Source organism: Mobula hypostoma, chromosome 3, assembly GCF_963921235.1.
Source record: "Mobula hypostoma chromosome 3, sMobHyp1.1, whole genome shotgun sequence".
Lineage (NCBI taxonomy): Eukaryota > Metazoa > Chordata > Chondrichthyes > Myliobatiformes > Myliobatidae > Mobula > Mobula hypostoma.
In genome coordinates this window covers 68,602,379-68,619,631 of record NC_086099.1, presented here as the reverse complement: position 1 = coordinate 68,619,631, position 17,253 = coordinate 68,602,379, and the positions used below count along the sequence as shown (strand labels likewise).

At 40.7% G+C, this 17,253-nt stretch overlaps 1 protein-coding gene across 10 annotated transcripts in view; it reads right to left on the bottom strand.

Annotated features, from left to right (window-relative positions):
* The window catches only part of apbb2b (amyloid beta (A4) precursor protein-binding, family B, member 2b), a 318,859-nt gene that overhangs the window by 90,526 nt on the left and 211,080 nt on the right, over positions 1-17,253 (bottom strand). For all 10 annotated transcript variants that reach the window (XM_063043252.1, XM_063043253.1, XM_063043246.1 and 7 more), the window contains 2 exons: positions 12,925-13,071; positions 9,027-9,154 (listed from right to left, as the gene is read on the bottom strand). In XM_063043252.1, coding sequence (XP_062899322.1) covers positions 9,027-9,154; positions 12,925-13,071 — 275 coding nt within the window. The remainder of the gene's footprint in view (positions 1-9,026; positions 9,155-12,924; positions 13,072-17,253) is intronic.

Genomic DNA, 17,253 nt, shown 5'->3' with positions numbered 1-17,253 from the left:
TTCAAACAAAGTTAACTTGTTATTTGTTACATTAAATGTAATCTACCTGTACAGTAATGTCCTTCTACTAAATAGTGGAAATACTACAACATTAATAATGCTCCGTTGTCAAATTTCAGAAATACTGTCAACTTTTTAGTGCAACCAACATATAGTCAATTCCCGTACAATTGTGAGGGTTAAAGCTTAAAAAAAACAAGGATACATATTTAATATCCTCCAGCCTGTGTTATTGCAAAGAATTGAAAAACTAGGCAGAAATCTGCAATGTCAATGCTACTTTCCTTAGCAATTTAGAATGCAATCCAACCAAACCAGGAGAATTATCCATTCCAATATTAAACGCATACAGTGCCTATAAAAAGTATTCACCCCGCCTTGAAAGTTTTCATGTCATATTGTTTTACAACATTGAATCACAGTGGATTTAATATGGCTTTTTTGACACTGATCAACAGAAAAAGACTCTTCCATATCAAAGTGAAAAAAAATCTCTACAAAGTGATCTAAAGTAATTACAAATGCAAAATACAAAATAATTCATTGCATAAGTGTTCATCCCTTTTAATATGACACACCAAATCATCACTGGTGCAGCCAAATGGTTTTTGAAATCATGTAATTAGTTAAATGGAGATCTGTTTTTGGAGACTTGTCTGCATTTAACATGCTTCAATTTATTGTAGTAAAAATACACCTGAATCTGGAAGGCCCAGCCACTGGTGAGTCAGTATCCTGACAAAAAAACACACCATGAAGACAAAAGAATACTCCAATCAACTCCACAAAAGGGTTATTGAAAAGCACAAAACAGGAGATGGATACAAGAAAATTTCCAAGTCACTGAATATCCTTTGGAGTACAAGTTAGTCAATCAAGAAATGGAAAGAATATGGCACAGCTGTAAATCTGCCTAGAGCAGGCCATCTTCAAAAATTGTGGCTGGACAAGAAGGGAACTAGAAAGGGAGACCACCAAGAGACCTATGACAGCTGTAGAGGAGTTAAAAGCTTCAGTGGCTAAGATGGGAGAGACTGTACATACAACAGCTGTTGCCTGGGTGCTTCACCAGTCACAGCTTTCTGGGAGAGAGGCAAAGAGAAAGCCACTGTTAAAAAAAACTCACATGAAATCTCAGCTAGAGTTTGCCAGAGGGCGTATGAGAGTCTGAAGTCAGCTGGAAGAAGGTTCTGTGGTCTGATGAAACCAAAATTGAGCTTTTTGGCCATTAGACTAAACACAATATTTGGCATATACCAAAAAATCACACATCATCAAAAATACACCATCCCTACTGCGAAGTATGCTGGTGACTGCAACATGCTATGGGGTTGCTTCATTGCAATAGACCCTGGAAGGCTTGTGAAGGTAGAGGGTAAAATGAATGCAGCAAAATACAGGGAAATCTTGGAGGAAAACCTGATGCAGTCTGCAAGAGAACTGCAATTTGGGAGAAGATTTGTTTTCCAGCAAGACAATAAACCTAAACAAAAAGCCAAAGCTTCACAGGAATAGTCAAAACCAACAAAGTTAATGTCCTGGAGTGGCCAAGTCACAGTCCAGACCTCAATCCAATTGAGAATTTGTAGCTGGATTTGTAAAGAAAAATGGGGAAAGATTGTAGAGTCCAGATGTGCAAAGCTAATAGAGACCTATCCACACAGACTCAAGGCTATAATTGCTGCCAAAGGTACTTCTACAAACACTGACTTAAAGGGGGTGTGTAATTATGCAATCAATACGTGGTTTATATTTGTAATTAATGTAGATCACTTTGTAGAGATCTGTTTTCACTTTCACATGAAGGTGACAAAGAAACCAAATTAAATCCACTGTGATTCAATGTTGTAAAACAATAAAATGTGAAAACTTCTGGAGGGGGGCATGAATACCTTTTATAGGCACTGTAGTTCAAATTCTATGTATATATTTATATTGGCAATCAAATAATTCTCAGACATCACCATGCCATTCTTCTTTCCTTCTTCTCTCCTCCTCTGTACTATTTGTATCAAATATAATAGAAATGCACCGACACGAGGAAATCTGCAGATGCTGGAATTTCAAGCAACACACATAAAAGTTTCAGGATCTCCCAGTGGCCACACATTTTAATTCCACGTCCCATTCCCATTCTGACATGTCTATCCACGGCCTCCTCTACTGTAAAGATGAAGGCACACTCAGGTTGGTGGAACAACACCTTATATTCCGTCTGGGTAGCCTCCAACCTGATGGCATGAACATTGACTTCTCAAACTTCTGCTAATGCCCCACCTCCCCCTCGTACCCCATCCGTTATTTATTTATTTATATACACACATTCTTTCCCTCGCTCTCCTTCTTGTCCTTCTGTCCCTCTGACTATATCCCTTGCCCATCCTCTGGGTTTTCCCCCCCCTCCCCCTTTCTTTCTCCCTAGGCCTCCTGTCCCATGATCGTCTCATATCCCTTTTGCCAATCAACTGTCCAGCTCTTGGCTCCATCCCTCCCCCTCCTGTCTTCTCCTATCATTTCGGATCTCCCCCCCCCCACTATCAAATCTCTTACTAGCTCTTCTTTCAGTTAGTCCTGACGAAGGGTCTCGGCCCGAAACATCGACTGTACCTCTTCCTAGAGATGCTTCCTGGCCTGCTGCGTTCACCAGCAACTTGTATGTGTGTTAATAGAAATGCACATTCATTTGTATGAATATATGGAAGATGCTTTGCCTTATAAAGTTTGAAAATGAAGGTTAAAAGAAAATTTACCATAGGATTTGAACGACTTACTGAAAATCAAAATCAAACATGTCTCAAGGATTCTGATTTATGTACATGTTGAGTAATGTCTGATGAAGGCATCTAAAAACACTTGGACCCCAGATGATATACAGACATCAATGTACAAGTATCCTAAAACAAAAGACATTTTAATCATTGATAATTGCCATTTCTAGCTTCATCATTATTCATGTAGCAAGATTTTATTCTTTCCTCTAGTTCCAGTAAAAAGATCTAATCTCAGTAAACCATAAACATAGTGCCTGTGGGACATTGCATTCAAAAGATCTACCAAGACAAAATGTTTCCTGATTTATTCAGAAGATGCAAGCTTCACAAAACTTCTTAGAGGTTTTTTTAATAGAACACTATATTCCCTGATCCATATTTAGTAATACATATCCTATTAATGTAATGTAATGAAATAGGAGTTAACTAAAATCAAAACAAAAGTTAATAAATAAAGTTAGCCTGAATAAATTAAGAACAAAAGAAATAATAGTGTAGGCTATGTGGCTCCTCAGCTGTGCACCCTGCTGTTACACTCCATCATTCTCAATTTTGACCTCAAGTAATGTCAGGAGAACATGGCGAGTCAATTTGACCTTCAGTGACAATATAACATACTTGGGAGCTTCATTAACTATACACGGCACATACAAGTTCAATTCACTGGAGACTCTGCTTTTAGCTGCAGACCTCAACACAGACTTTGATCCAGATTAGAGATGAATGCATACAGAAGAATGAGCAATTGCTTTTGACATTAAGCTATCATCTAAAACCGAGTATGCTGACTGAGAATGGGGAAGGGGCAGCTGGGCGCCAAAGGGAAGATGTAACATGCAGCTGGAGTTACAACCCATATAAAAAGAAGGGAGTGATTGTTGATAAGCTAATTTTCATCATTACAACATATCAAAACACCGATATACGTCCATTGAACGGCACTTTAATGCATGTTATTAAGCATTTGTGACAAATCACTCACATCTGACTCCTCAAACTTCTGACTCCCAGTGACCCAAGAGAAAAATCAAACCAGCAATACAGAGCAGAAACCAGCTTGCACCAACCTGCCTTTGAGATTTATTTCATCATATAGGGCACTGAATTTGGGAAATCCCTGTCGTGCTTTGTTTTCCCCACTAAGAACATAGTATTTCAAGGAGCAGAGATAAAAATAACCTCACCTATTTTGTAATGTGAATGACAATCCAATGAACTGAACCTACATTTCCCCATTCTAAGGAGTCCAACATCTATATCGTAACCACAAACAGAACTGGTAGCTTCAGTTGAGGAATGAATGTTAACTAACAAATTTCAGGATATTTCTGCAAATAAGATAACTACATTATTTCTGCACTTTTATAATCCCTGGTCTCAGGGAAGGTTCCATTAGATTGAGAAGTAGCATATATGATTTATTTGTTTCAAAAGGGAGGCAGAATTCAGGCCAAACAACACAATATGTATTGCAGGGAAAACGTTAAGACGCTCTTATTAAATACATTATAGTAGAGTGTTCTAGGTAGTCAGGCAAAAATCAGTCTGGTTTTTGAAGAGGAAACCACATTTCACCTACTTACTGGAGATCTTTAAAGTTACAAACACAACGAAGAAAGGTGAAAGAGTGAATGTAGAAAACTTAAATTTGAAAAATGGCACTTGATAAGGTGTCACATCAAAAGTTATATTGGAAAATGAAAAAGAATCAACTCATGGTCTGAGGGGTAAATTATTGGCATGGGTAGAATATTGGCTGGCTGGCAGTATAGAATGTCTTTCTAATTAGCAAATTCGTAATAAGTCACGTGTCAGAGAGTGCTGCTGGGACACCAGCATTTCATATTAGTGATGGTGCCAAAGGAATTGTTATTTAACTTACTGACGACACTGATACTGCTAGCCAAACAGGTTGTAATAAGAATATAACAAGATTACAAAGGAATACAAGGTGTTAAATGAATGGGTAAAGACCTAGCCAATGAAGGATAATAAGAGAATTGTCATTTTGGCAAGGAAAATTCATTAAAGCATTTTTCCCTGATTGGTCAGTGATTGCAGAGTTTAGATATGCAGTGAGATGTGTGCCCAGTGCAAAATTTGTAAAAGATTAGCCTGGAGTTCAAAGTTAATTTATTATCAAAGTACATATTCGCCAGTCTATACTGCCTTGAGATTCATTTTCTTGCAGTATTCACAGGAAAACAAAGAAATTTATACTTAAATGCACGCAGCATAAGGAATAAGGTGGATGATCTTGTCGTACAGCTACAGATTGGCAGGTATGATATTGTGGCCATCACTGAGACCTGGCTAAAGGATGCATGTCTCTGGGAGCTGAACATCCAAGGATACACGGTGTATCGGAAGGATAGGAAGGTAGGCGGAGGGGGAGGCGTGGCTTTATTGGTAAGAAATTATATTTAATCATTAGAAAGAGGTGATATAGGATTGGAAGGTGCAGAATCTTTATGGGTTGAGCTAAGAAATCGCAGGGGTAAAAGGACCCTGATGGCAGTTATATACAGGCCTCCAAACAGCAGCAGTGTTGTGGACTACAAATTACAATAGGAAATAGAAAAGGCTTGTCAGAAGGGCAGTGTTATGATAATTGTGGGGGATTTTAACATGCAAGTGGATTGGGAAATTCAGGTCGGCACTGGATCTCAAGAGAGAGAATTTGTAGAATGTTTGCGACTTGGCTTTTTAGAACAGCTTGTTGTTGAGCCTACTAGGGGATCAGCTGTACTGGATTGGGTATCGTGTAATGAACCGGAGGTGATTAGAGAGATTGAGGTGAAGGAACCCTTAGGAGACAGTGATCATAACATTATTGAGTTCACTGTGAAATTTGAAAAAGAGAAGCCGAATTCTGATGTGTCGGTATTTCAGTGGAGTAAAGGAAATTATAGTGGCATGAGACAGGAACTGGCCAAAGTTGACTGGAAAGGGACACTGGTGGGAAAGACAGCAGAGCAGCAGTGGCTGGAGTTTATGCGAGAAGTGAGGAAGGTGCAAGACAGGTATATTCCAAAAAAGAAGAAATTTTCAAATGGAAAAAGGATGCAACTGTAGCTGACAAAAGAAGTCAAAGCCAAAGTTAAAGCAAAGGAGAGGGCATACAAGGAAGCAAAAATTAGTGGGAAGACAGAGGATTGGGAAGTTTTTAAAAGCTTACAAAAGGAAACTAAAAAGGTCATTAAGAGGGAAAAGATTAACTATGAAAGGAAGCTAGCAAATAATGTCAAAGAGGATACTAAAAGCTTTTTCAAGTATATAACAAGTAAAAGACAGGTGAGAGTAGATATAGGACCGAAAGAAAATGATGCTGGAGAAATTGTAATGGGAGATAAAGGAGATGGCAGAGGAACTGAATGAGTATTTTGCAACAGTCTTCACTGAGGAAGACATCAGCAGTATACCGGACACTGAAGGGTGGCAGGGAAGAGAGGTGTGCGCAGTCACAAGTACGGCGGAGAAAGTACTCAGGAAGCTGAATAGTCTAAAGGTAGATAAATCTCCTGGACCAGATGGAATGCACCCGCGTGTTCTGAAGGAAGTAGCTGTGGAGATTGCGGAGGCATTAGTGATGATCTTTCAAAAGTCGATAGATTCTGGCATGGTTCTGGAGGATTGGAAGATTGCAAATGTCACTCCGCTATTTAAGAAGGGGGCAAGGAAGCAGAAAGGAAACTATAGACCTGTTAGCTTGATATTGGTGGTTGGGAAGTTGTTGGAGTCGATTGTCAAGGATGAGGTTACAGAGTACCTGGAGGCAAGTGACAAGATAGGCAGAACTCAGCATGGATTCCTTAAAGGAAAATCCTGCCTGACAATCCTATTACAATTTTTTGAGGAAATTACAAGTAGGCTAGACAAGGGAGATGCAGTGGATGTTGTATATTTGGATTTTCAGAAGGCCTTTGACAAGGTGCCACACATGAGGCTACTTAACAAGATAAGAGCCCATGGAATTACGGGAAAGTTAAATACATGGATACAGTGTTGGCTGTTTGGCAGGAAACAGAGAGTGGGAATAAAGGGATCCTATTCTGGTTGGCTGCCGGTTACCAGTGGTGTTCCACAGGGGTCCGTGTTGGGGACGCTTCTTTTTACAATGTACATCAACAATTTGAATTATGAAATAGATGGCTTTGTGGCTAAGTTTGCTGATGATACAAAGATAGGTGGAGGGGCCGGTAGTGCTGAGGAAATGGAGAGTCTGCAGAGAGACTTGGATAGATTGGAAGAATGGGCAAAGAAGTGGCAAATGAAATACAATGTTGGACAGTGTATGGTTATGCACTTTGGCAGAAGAAATAAATGGGCAGACTATTATTTAAATGGGGAGAGAATTCAAAATTCTGAGATGCAACAGGACTTGGGAGTCCTCGCACAGGATACCCTTAAGGTTAACCTCCAGGTTGAAACGGTGGTGAAGAAGGCGAATGCAATGTTGGCATTCATTTCTAGATGAATAGAATATAGGAGCAGGGATGTGATGTTGAGGCTCTAAAAGGCGGTGGTGAGACCACACTTGGAGTACTGTGGGCAGTTTTGCTCTCCTTATTTAAGAAAGGATGTGCTGATGTTAGAGAGGGTACAGAGAAGACTCACTAGAATGATTGCGGGAATGAGAGGGTTAAAACATGAGGAACATTTGTCCGCTCTTGGACTGTATTCCTTGGAGTTTAGAAGAATGAGGGGAGACCTCATAGAAACATTTTGAATGTTGAAAGGCATGGACAGAGTGGATGTGGCAAAGTTGTTTCCCATGATGGGGGAGTCTAGTACGAGAGGGCATGACTTAAGGAGTGAAGGGTGCCCATTCAGAACAGAAATGCGAAGGAATTTTTTTAGCCAGAGGGTGGTGAATCTGTGGAATTTGTTGCCATGGGCGGCAGTGGAGGCCAAGTCACGGGATGTATTTAAGGGAGGGATTGATAGGTATCTGAGTAGCCAGGGTATCAAAGGTTATGGTGAGAAGGTGGGGGAGTGGGACTAAATGGGAGAATGGATCAGCTCATGATAAAATGGCAGAGCAGACTCAATGGGCCGAATGGCCTACTTCTGCTCCTTTGTCTTATGGTCTAAATACAATAAAATCAATGCCAAAGTACACAGAAAGACTGACAAACAACCAATGTACAAAAAGATAAACAGTACTGTTGTGTTTAGATGGTTCAAAACTACGTTTCTTAAAGGGAAACTACAGGCTGCAGATTGTAGTGACAGCAGTTCAGAAGATGTATATCTAGTAGTTTTGTGAGCCGTCTGCAAAATGTCACCGTATAATGCCAGCTCCATCTTGGTGGCTTCATCAATGTAAAGCATTGATGGGAACACATCTGGAAGGAACACTATGTATGGGACTGGTCTAATTTAGGGGAAGACAATAATGCATTGAAAGCAGTTCAGAAAAAGTTTACTAAATTAATACCTGGAATGGGCTGGCTACCTGATGAAGAAAGGGTGAACAGGTTGGGTTCATTTTCACTGGAATTTAGAACAGTGAAGGCATCTTGTCTAAAACATTAAAGATCTTGACAGAGTGGATGTAGAGAGGATATTTCCTCTGATGAAAGAATCTAAAACGAGCAGATATCTTGAAAAATGAGTGGCTGCCCATTTAAGACAGAGATAAGGCATAACAGTTTTCTCTCAGAGAGTCAGTCACGAGTCATTTGAACTCTCCTTCAAGCATTCTTTAAGGAAGCAAGTCTTCAAATATTTTTAAGGCAGTAGAAAACAGATGTTTGAGAGGCAAGGGGATGAAAGGTTATAATATTTACACAGGAATGTGGAAGTAAAGAATCATCAGATCAGTCATTGACGGCCCATGTGGACTCCAGATACTCATTCAAATCATATAAACTATTCGCATCCATGTAATAACGATAAAATGCCTATTATTTTCAGATTCTTCAATGCAAAAGACATGAACAAAATGAGCAACTCAGAAATACATGTTTGTACAAAGCGTGTCAAAAAAAAAAATTAAGTGAACCATCAATTTCACAACTACAAAAAGCACAGAACTATGCTTTTGGTTGTGTGAATTTGTTCAGAAGGCTGCACTATCATCCTTTTACGATTTACAAGTTTGACATTTGAAATATTTAAATGTTTCTGACTCAACTTTCAAAATTGAAATGCCACACAGAAACCACAATTAAGGTATAAATGCTTTTCATCTTGGTTGATCTAAATGCTGTATACCCACCAACAGAAACATCTTCAAAATTAGTCACTCACCGCCCATTGTCACGACCAACGCCCCACACCCGAATGCTCACAATCGGTTGAGAATGCAGAACAGTACGATCCATGGGGTCAATGAGGTCCAGCATGTTATTTTCCAGGATGAGGTACATATCCTTACCCTGAAATTTAATAATATCAATCATTAGCAACCACGTTAATAGAGATGAACTTTAATTTCTTCAAGTCCAGTTGTTCTATGGCTGATTTGAAAATGGAATTAAAGTTATTGAAAAAGCAGCCAACCAATTCCCCCAAAGAAGGAGCTTTCAGCAATTTAAGCAGCATTTATGGAAACTGAAACAATGTTCTGACCTGAAAAACAACTACGTTAACCAAAGTCAACCAATTTCTTTTTCCACAGATGTTGCCTGACCTGCTGAATGTTTCCAGAATTTCTGTTTTTACTTCCAATTTCCCGCAAATTAAGATTTTTAAAAATAATTTCATGTTTCAATCCTGTCACTTTTAGAATTTTAATCCAGTATTTTTATCCCGTGAGCTAATAAATTTTGACAGTTGTTTACTCCCAGTGCGTGCAAGAACAGGGAGGGAATTTCTGGGAAATGGAAATACGCGTTTCCTATGGCAAAGTGAAGAGTCTGCATTAAAACCAAAAGTGTCTACCTTCATCTTGATTCCATTCCAAAACTTCACTCAACTTCACTGGCTCTATCATTGAAATGTTGCCACAACTAATGGACTCAATTTCAAGAACTCTTCATCTCATGTTCTTAATATTTATTGTTTATTTATTTATTATTATATTTATTTATTTTTGTATTTCCAGAGTTTGTCATCTTTTGCACACGGGTTGAGTGCCAAAGTTGGTGCAGTCGTTCATTGATTCTATTATGGTTATTATTCTAGAATGGACTTGAGTATGCCTGCAAGAAAGTGAATCTCAGGGTTGTATATGCTGAAATATATGTATGTTGTTAATAAAATTACTTCAGACTTTTGGTTTTGCCAGCTGAGCCATAACTTAAATGCCCATCTCTGGCTTTATCCCCCATAGCACCAGTTATAGCAGGTAGGCTGCATGTGATTTAATACTCTCCATAAACTCCATCCTACCCCAACTTCTTTTTGGCTCAGTAAATATGTAACATCCTCTCACAGCTTAGTGAGAGCTGTCAGGTTGTAGGTTTCAAAGTTACATGGTTCAGAAATGTAAATTTCTTTGCTCTTTACATAAAACAGAACAACACAAGAGCATTCCCATTGGCCCACAGTTTCTGTGCTGACTGTGATGCCAAAGTAATCTGCTGTATTTGGGTTCTGTCCATGTATCCTTCACCTGTTCATGTCCCAGTTCCAAATGCCTCTTAATTATTACTGTGGAATCTAGTTCCTCCACCTTCCATGGCTGTGCCTTGTAGGCAGCGATCATTCTGTGTAAAAAAAACTTTACTTCACAAAGCTCCTTTAATCTTCTCTTCTCTCCCCTTAAATTTATGCCCTATTGAATCTGACATTCCCATCCTGGGAAAAAAGACTCTACCCTACCTATACCTCTCATATTTTTATATACTTCTATAAGACCACCTCTAAATGCTCCAAAGAAAACAATCAAATTCCTTTCAACTTCTCTTTGTATCTGATGCTGTCTAATTCAGGCAACATCCAAGAGAACCTCTTCTGCACCCACTTCAAGAAGCTCCTCATCCTTTCTGTAATGTAGAAAACGGAACTGCACTTAAAGGTCCAGCCTAACCAATGGGCAATGCTCAAAGTTCAAAGTTGAAAGTAAAGTTTATTAGCAGAATACAGACACGTCGCCACATACAACCGTGAGATTCTATTTCCTGCAGGCATACTCAGTAGAACTGTAACTGTAAACAGGATCGGTGAAAGAGCAAGAACATAGAAGACAACAAACTGTGCAACTGCAAATATAAATAAATCATGATAAATAACTAGAGCATTAAATAACAAGATAAAAGAGATAATTGGTTGTGGGAACGTCTCAATAGATGAGTGTAGTTATTCTCTACTCTTCAAAACCCTAATGACTGAGGGATAGTAACTGTTTTTGAACCTGGTGGTGCCAGTCCTGAGGCACTTGTACCTTCTACCTGCTGGCAGCACCATGTTTTCTTTGTAATTACATTTATATGATAGGTCCAGGACGGGTCCTATGAGATAGTGACACCCAGTAGTTTAAAGCTACTGACCCTCTCCACATCTGATCTTCTGATGATTACTGCCTCATGGACCTCTGGTTTCCCTCTCCTGAAGTCTACAATCAGTACCTTGGTCTTGCTGACACTGAATGAGAGGTTGTTGTTATTACACCACTCGGCCAAATTTTCAATCTCCCTCCTGTATGCAGATTCATCACCACCTTTGATACAGCCCATAACTGTGGTGTCATCAGCACATACGGTGTTGGAGCTGTGCTTAGCCACACAGTCATAGGTGTAAAGTGAGTAGAGCAGGGGCTCGGCACACAGTCTTGTGTTGCACCTGTGCTGATGGACACTGTGGAGATGTTTTTACCAATCCAAACTCACTGGGGTCTGCAAGTGAGGAAATCCAGAATCCAATTGCATAAGGAGGCATTGAGGCCCTGGCCTTGGAGTTTACTGATTAGTTTCGTAGGGATGATGGTATTAAATGCTGAGCTGAAATCAATAAAGAGCACCCTTGCTGTCCAGATGCTCCAGGGTTGTGTGAACAGCCAATGAGATGGCACTTTCTGTGAACCTGTTGCCCCAGTAGGCAAAATGGAGCAGACCCAAGCTGCTAATCAGACAGGAGCTGAATTGTCTGATAGGCACCAGCCTCTCAAAACACTTCATCACTGTTGATGTAAGTGCCACAGGGCGACAGTCATTTAGACAGGTTACCACGCCCTTCTTGGGCACCAGTACGACTGAAGCCCGCTTGAAGCAGAAGGGTACCACACAGTGGCAGAGCGAGAGGTTAAAGAATCCATGAACACACCAGACAGTTGGTTGGTACAGGTCTTCAGTACTCGGCCAGGTGCTCCATCTGGACTGGATGCTTTCCTGATTCACTCTCTTGAAGGCAGACTGCATGTCATCTTCAGATACTGAGACCAAAGGATCACCTGGAGATATGGGGGTGCATGATGGTTCCTCTATGCCCTGGTTGTCAAAGTGAGCATGGAAGCCATTGAGTTCACTGGAAGTGAAGCTATGTTGCAAGATTTAGTTCACTGGAAGTGAAGCTATGTTGCAAGATTTAGCTTTGTAGGAGGTTATGGCATTCAAATCCTGCCAAAGGTGTCAAGCATCCTTCTTTGATTCGAATCTCATCTAGAGTCTCCACTTCACCTGTGAGATGGCTTTCTGGAGATCATACCTGCACCTCTTGTAGCATCCTTGGTCTCCAGACTTGAATGCCTCTGATCTGACTCTCAGCAAATTCTGGATTTCACGGTTCATCCAGGGTTCTGAATGGGGCAGACCCTGAATGATTTTGTGGAGACACACTCATCTGAGCTGCTTTCATAGAGTCTGTCACAGCTCTGGTGCAGTCATTTCAGTCCTCAGATGAGTTTTTGAACATGGCCCAGTCCACAGACTCAAGGCAATCCTGGAACCGTTCTCCTGCCTCCCACGGCCACCTCTTAGCTGTCTTAATCTCGAGAGCCTTGCCCTTCAGGCTCTATCTGTATGCTGGCAGCAGGAGTACAACCAGTTGGTCGGACTTGCCAAAATGCCATCTCGGAAAGGAATGATAGGCATTCCTTATCATTGTGTAGCAGTGGTCTAGTGTGTTGGGACCTCTGGTGCCACAGGTTACGTGCTGGTGATAACTGGGCAGGGTTTTCTTCAAACAGGCCTGGTTGAAGTCACCGAATGTAATTTGAAATGTGTCAGGACAATTATCAAAAGCAGTGATAAGCAATACTCTGTCTTACCTCGCCCCAAATTCCAACTGTGTCCCTGATGTCATTTTTGCAGTAAGAGAGTTGTCGGATGCAGTTGTTCACAGCCACGCTACTCTTGCCAGGCGCCAGGTCCTCCTCTGCCATTTCCACCCAGCCCAAGGAACGCACAGCAAAACACTGCAGTTTAAAATAATTGGGAATTAATGAAAAGAGCATTGTAGACTTCCAGTAATATACTTGGTCCCAGTGTCGTGTCATTTGCTTTTCTTTAAATAAACAAAAGATTTATTTTTAAGGAAATGAATTTTGTTTAACAGTTCCCCTTGGTAGCTTTGATGCAAAGCAAGTTTAGGTTTAAGTTCAAGCTGGGAAAATTACTATTAATAAAGGTAATTTGATGTCTATAAATAAACCAAATCATTCAGTTCTCACACAATGAAAAAGCAAAATCATGAGGGGTATGTTTGTAGTTGGCAACTGATGGAAGAAATGCAACTTTAACCTTCTATAGCTGAGCTGGTATTATGACTAATAATCAGAACAAAGTTCCAAGTTCATTTATTATCGAAGTTTTTATACAGTATACAAATTTGATATTTGTCTTCTTGCAAGCAGCCACAAAACAAAGAAACACCCTACATCGTTGGAAACTTCCGGATAGATGGTGGTGTATACAAACGCAGAGGCCTCTTGGAGGCCAACTAAAGGAGTTTTTTCTTTGTAAAACGTGTTGCTTGCAATCCAAGGACAATTCTACTCCAAGAACATCATAAACCGCGAGGCTACTCCAACAGTGAGCTGCTCATTGATCAGAGTAGCTGGACTAGTGGAGCTGGCCGAGGTGTTGAAGGGGCTGGCGGGACGTTGGAGAGGGAGCCAGCTGAGGTGTCGAAATGAGTTGGCCCCTTGAAGTCAAAGGGGCTGGCCGGGATATCGGGAAAAGAGATGATTGGGATATCGGAGGAGCCCGCCGGAATGTCAGAGGAGCTGTTTTGGGTTCGGAGGGGCTGACCTGACCGCAGACCGTGTTGCTGCTGCTACTCGGAAGCATCGGAGTTGGTGTGGTATAACCGTGGGAGATTGTCTCAGACATTTCGCTTGTAATCGCAATTCTCTGTTAGACAGTGATAACGGAAGTTGCCGCAGGCCTGTTAACCTTGTCTGGTGGCGGGACAGACAACATAGGAGCTGTGTAGCCTCAGTTGTAGCAAGGACTATGCCGCAAGCTTCAGATCTGGTGAGAAGAAGTGGAAGCATTACAGCTTGGCAGCCGCGCTCGGCTAGGGGCTGACTGCTCCCATAGGTGCTGCCCTCCTGTGTCCGAGAGGCGGAATGACAGGCTGGACTGCATGTGTCTGCACACTGCTGGGAGACTGTACCATCGATTGCCAGGCATTGTCGCTCAGTATCTTGGATATGTATATGTATTTTTGAGTACTTCTTTGCTCAGTATTTCAAATTATGTCACTCGCTATTTTGAATGTTGCTCACTATTTTGAACATTTTGCACCTAGGCCCCAGAGGAATTGAATTGACTTTATTTCTTACATCCTTCACACATGAGGAGTAAAATTCTTTATGTTATGTCTCCATCTAAATGTGCAATCTGCAAGCATAATAATTTATAATAAATAGAACAGTCGATATAATATAAAGTACACTCAGGTCAGCATGAGTTCATCAGTCTGAAGGCCTGATGGAGGAAGCTGTCCCAGAGCCCGTTGGTCCTGGCTTTTATTCTACAGTATCACTTCCCAGATGGTAGCAGCTGGAATAGATTGTGGTCGGGATGACTTGGGTCCCCAATGATCCTACAGGCCCTAGTTACACACCTGTCCTTGTAAATGTCCTGAATCATGGGAAGTTCACAACTACAGATGCGCTGGGCTATCTGCACCACTCTCAGCAGAGTCCTGCGATTAGGGAAGGTACAGTTCCCATACCAGGCAGTGATGCAGCCAGTCAGGATGCTCTCAATTGTGCCCCTGTAGAAAGTTCTTAGGATTTGGGGGCCCATACCAAACTTCCTCAACCGTCTGAGGTGAAAGAGGCACTGTTGTGCCTTTTTCACCACACAACTGGTGTGTACAGAACACGTGAGGTCCTCGGTGATGTGAATACCGAGGAACTTGAAGTTGTTTACCCTCTCATCAACAGATCTACTGATGTTAATAAGGGTTAGCCTGTCTCCATTCCTTCTGTAATCCACAACCAGCTCCTTTGTTTTTGTGACATTGAGGGAGAGGTTGTTTTCTTGACACCACTGTGTCAGAGAGATGACTTCTTCCCTGTCGGCCACCTCATTATTGTTTGAGATAAAGCCAATCAATGTAGTGTTGTTGGCAAATTTAATTTAAAGATTGGAGCTGTGGGTGGCAACACAGTCATGAGTATACAGGGAGTAAAGGAGAGGACTCAGTACGCAGCCCTGAGGGGCTCCTGTATTGAGAGTCAAAGGGTTGGAGGTGAGGGAGCCCACTCTTACAACCTGCTGACGATCTGACAGGAATGCTCTCTCATTTAGCTGTATCTATGTATGATTGAATGATAATTAAACTTGATTTAATTTGAGAACCCATTTAAAGAAAAAAGACCACAAGACCAAAGGCACACAAAAAAGAACAAATTGCACAAACAACAAAAATCAAACAAATAACATTCCTTAGTATGCATGTAAAGCCTTTTGCTGATTAATTTGGGCTTAATAAACTGATTGTATAGCGTAGAAAATACAAAGCAATTACACAACACAAAATCTACGGTTCACTACTTAAAAAAAACTATGAGGACACCTCATGGCATCCTCAAAAAGATGATGCCTCAAAAATGCGGCATCCATCACTGAGAGATCAATTGCTGAACAGCCTCTGAACCAACCCATAAATCCGATTTCACTACATTTGCTCTCTTTTTGCTTGACTGATATATATTTGTTTTATAATTTATGTTTTTTTGTATTGCACAGTAATGCTGCCACTAAACAGAAATGTCATGACATATATCAGTGATATTAAACCTGATTCTCATGACAAAATGTTCTAAAGCTTGGTGTTCGACCTCTACTCAATATCATTTCTTTGATCCAGTGTATTTTGCAGATATATGGGCACATTTGTCCCTGTACAATTAAGATTTGTTAAGAGCATTATTACTCTCTTTTTCTCATTACAAGCTCAGTGAAAAATTCAGTCCAGAATTTTTTTACCAGTTGAAAATTGTCTCCACATGCATCAGACCAGCATGAAAAATTCACTCTCACATTGTGCAAATTTGGCAACCAGATTTGGCCAACCAGAGTAAGCTCCACCAAGAAGACAACTCATAAATTCTTTCATATCTGGCTAGGTTATGCCACTTGGCTTAGCTGGCTGTCAAACCTGTATGTTTCCAAATGTCTCTTGCTATATTTAAGAAAACTTGGACAATTAGCAACACCTCAATATTAAAATAAAACTAGATCTTCAGGTTTTCCACTCTCATTTCCACACAGTTGCTCCTCATGTACCAGGTCTGTAGCAGCGTGGCCTTGGCAAACATGCTCTCCAGTGTGGATGCAAGACAGCTGCCACAAATCTGCACTCCACAGTGAAACCCTGTGAGGAGTCAAACTTCCGTCATCAGGAACTTGGCAATCTTGCTCAGCAAGTTGAGGACTTCTGTGAAAACGTTACAGCATTTATATGAAAATTTACCACCTGTCCCATTGTCATTTATAGATGATTCAAAAATCCTACCCAAGGAGGATTACTCTAATAAAAAGGCATATCATTTATTCCTTGTTATTTTTCTGCAAATACACATCTGCTTTATCTTTAACTGAAAAAAACCCATTGATAATTGAGGACAAATGCTTTACCGTAAGAGTTCAAAACATTTCACTTACAATGAATGAATTACATTCAATGTGTTGGTCTAGTGAAGGCGAAAATGAGCGTTGGTGAGCATATTCACAACTCATGTGAATAAACTGGGTGGAAATAGCCAGTTGAAGATTAGGCTGATCCTGTTTGTTTGGACTATGGCAATCTGACACATTAATTGGATACAGAACATCATAGCTGTTCTAGCGCAGAATATCAAAGGGGCTGCCTTGTTCTGACGTGAAGCTGTGTTACACAACCAGGATACAGTCAAATCCCACAAGTTCAACTAAGTCCATTGGTCACATGGAAAGAAAGTAAGCGATGGGAAGCATTTATTTCTTATTTTAAAGGAGATATACTTTGGATGTTGATGGGACAGGGAGGGGAAAGAGAGGCAATTATATCAAATACAAGAGTGTTGCAGGTACTAGGGTAGGTAGTGGATACAGAAGAGAGGAAACTGTGTGGACTAGGTTAAGGCTGGGGCACTGTGCAT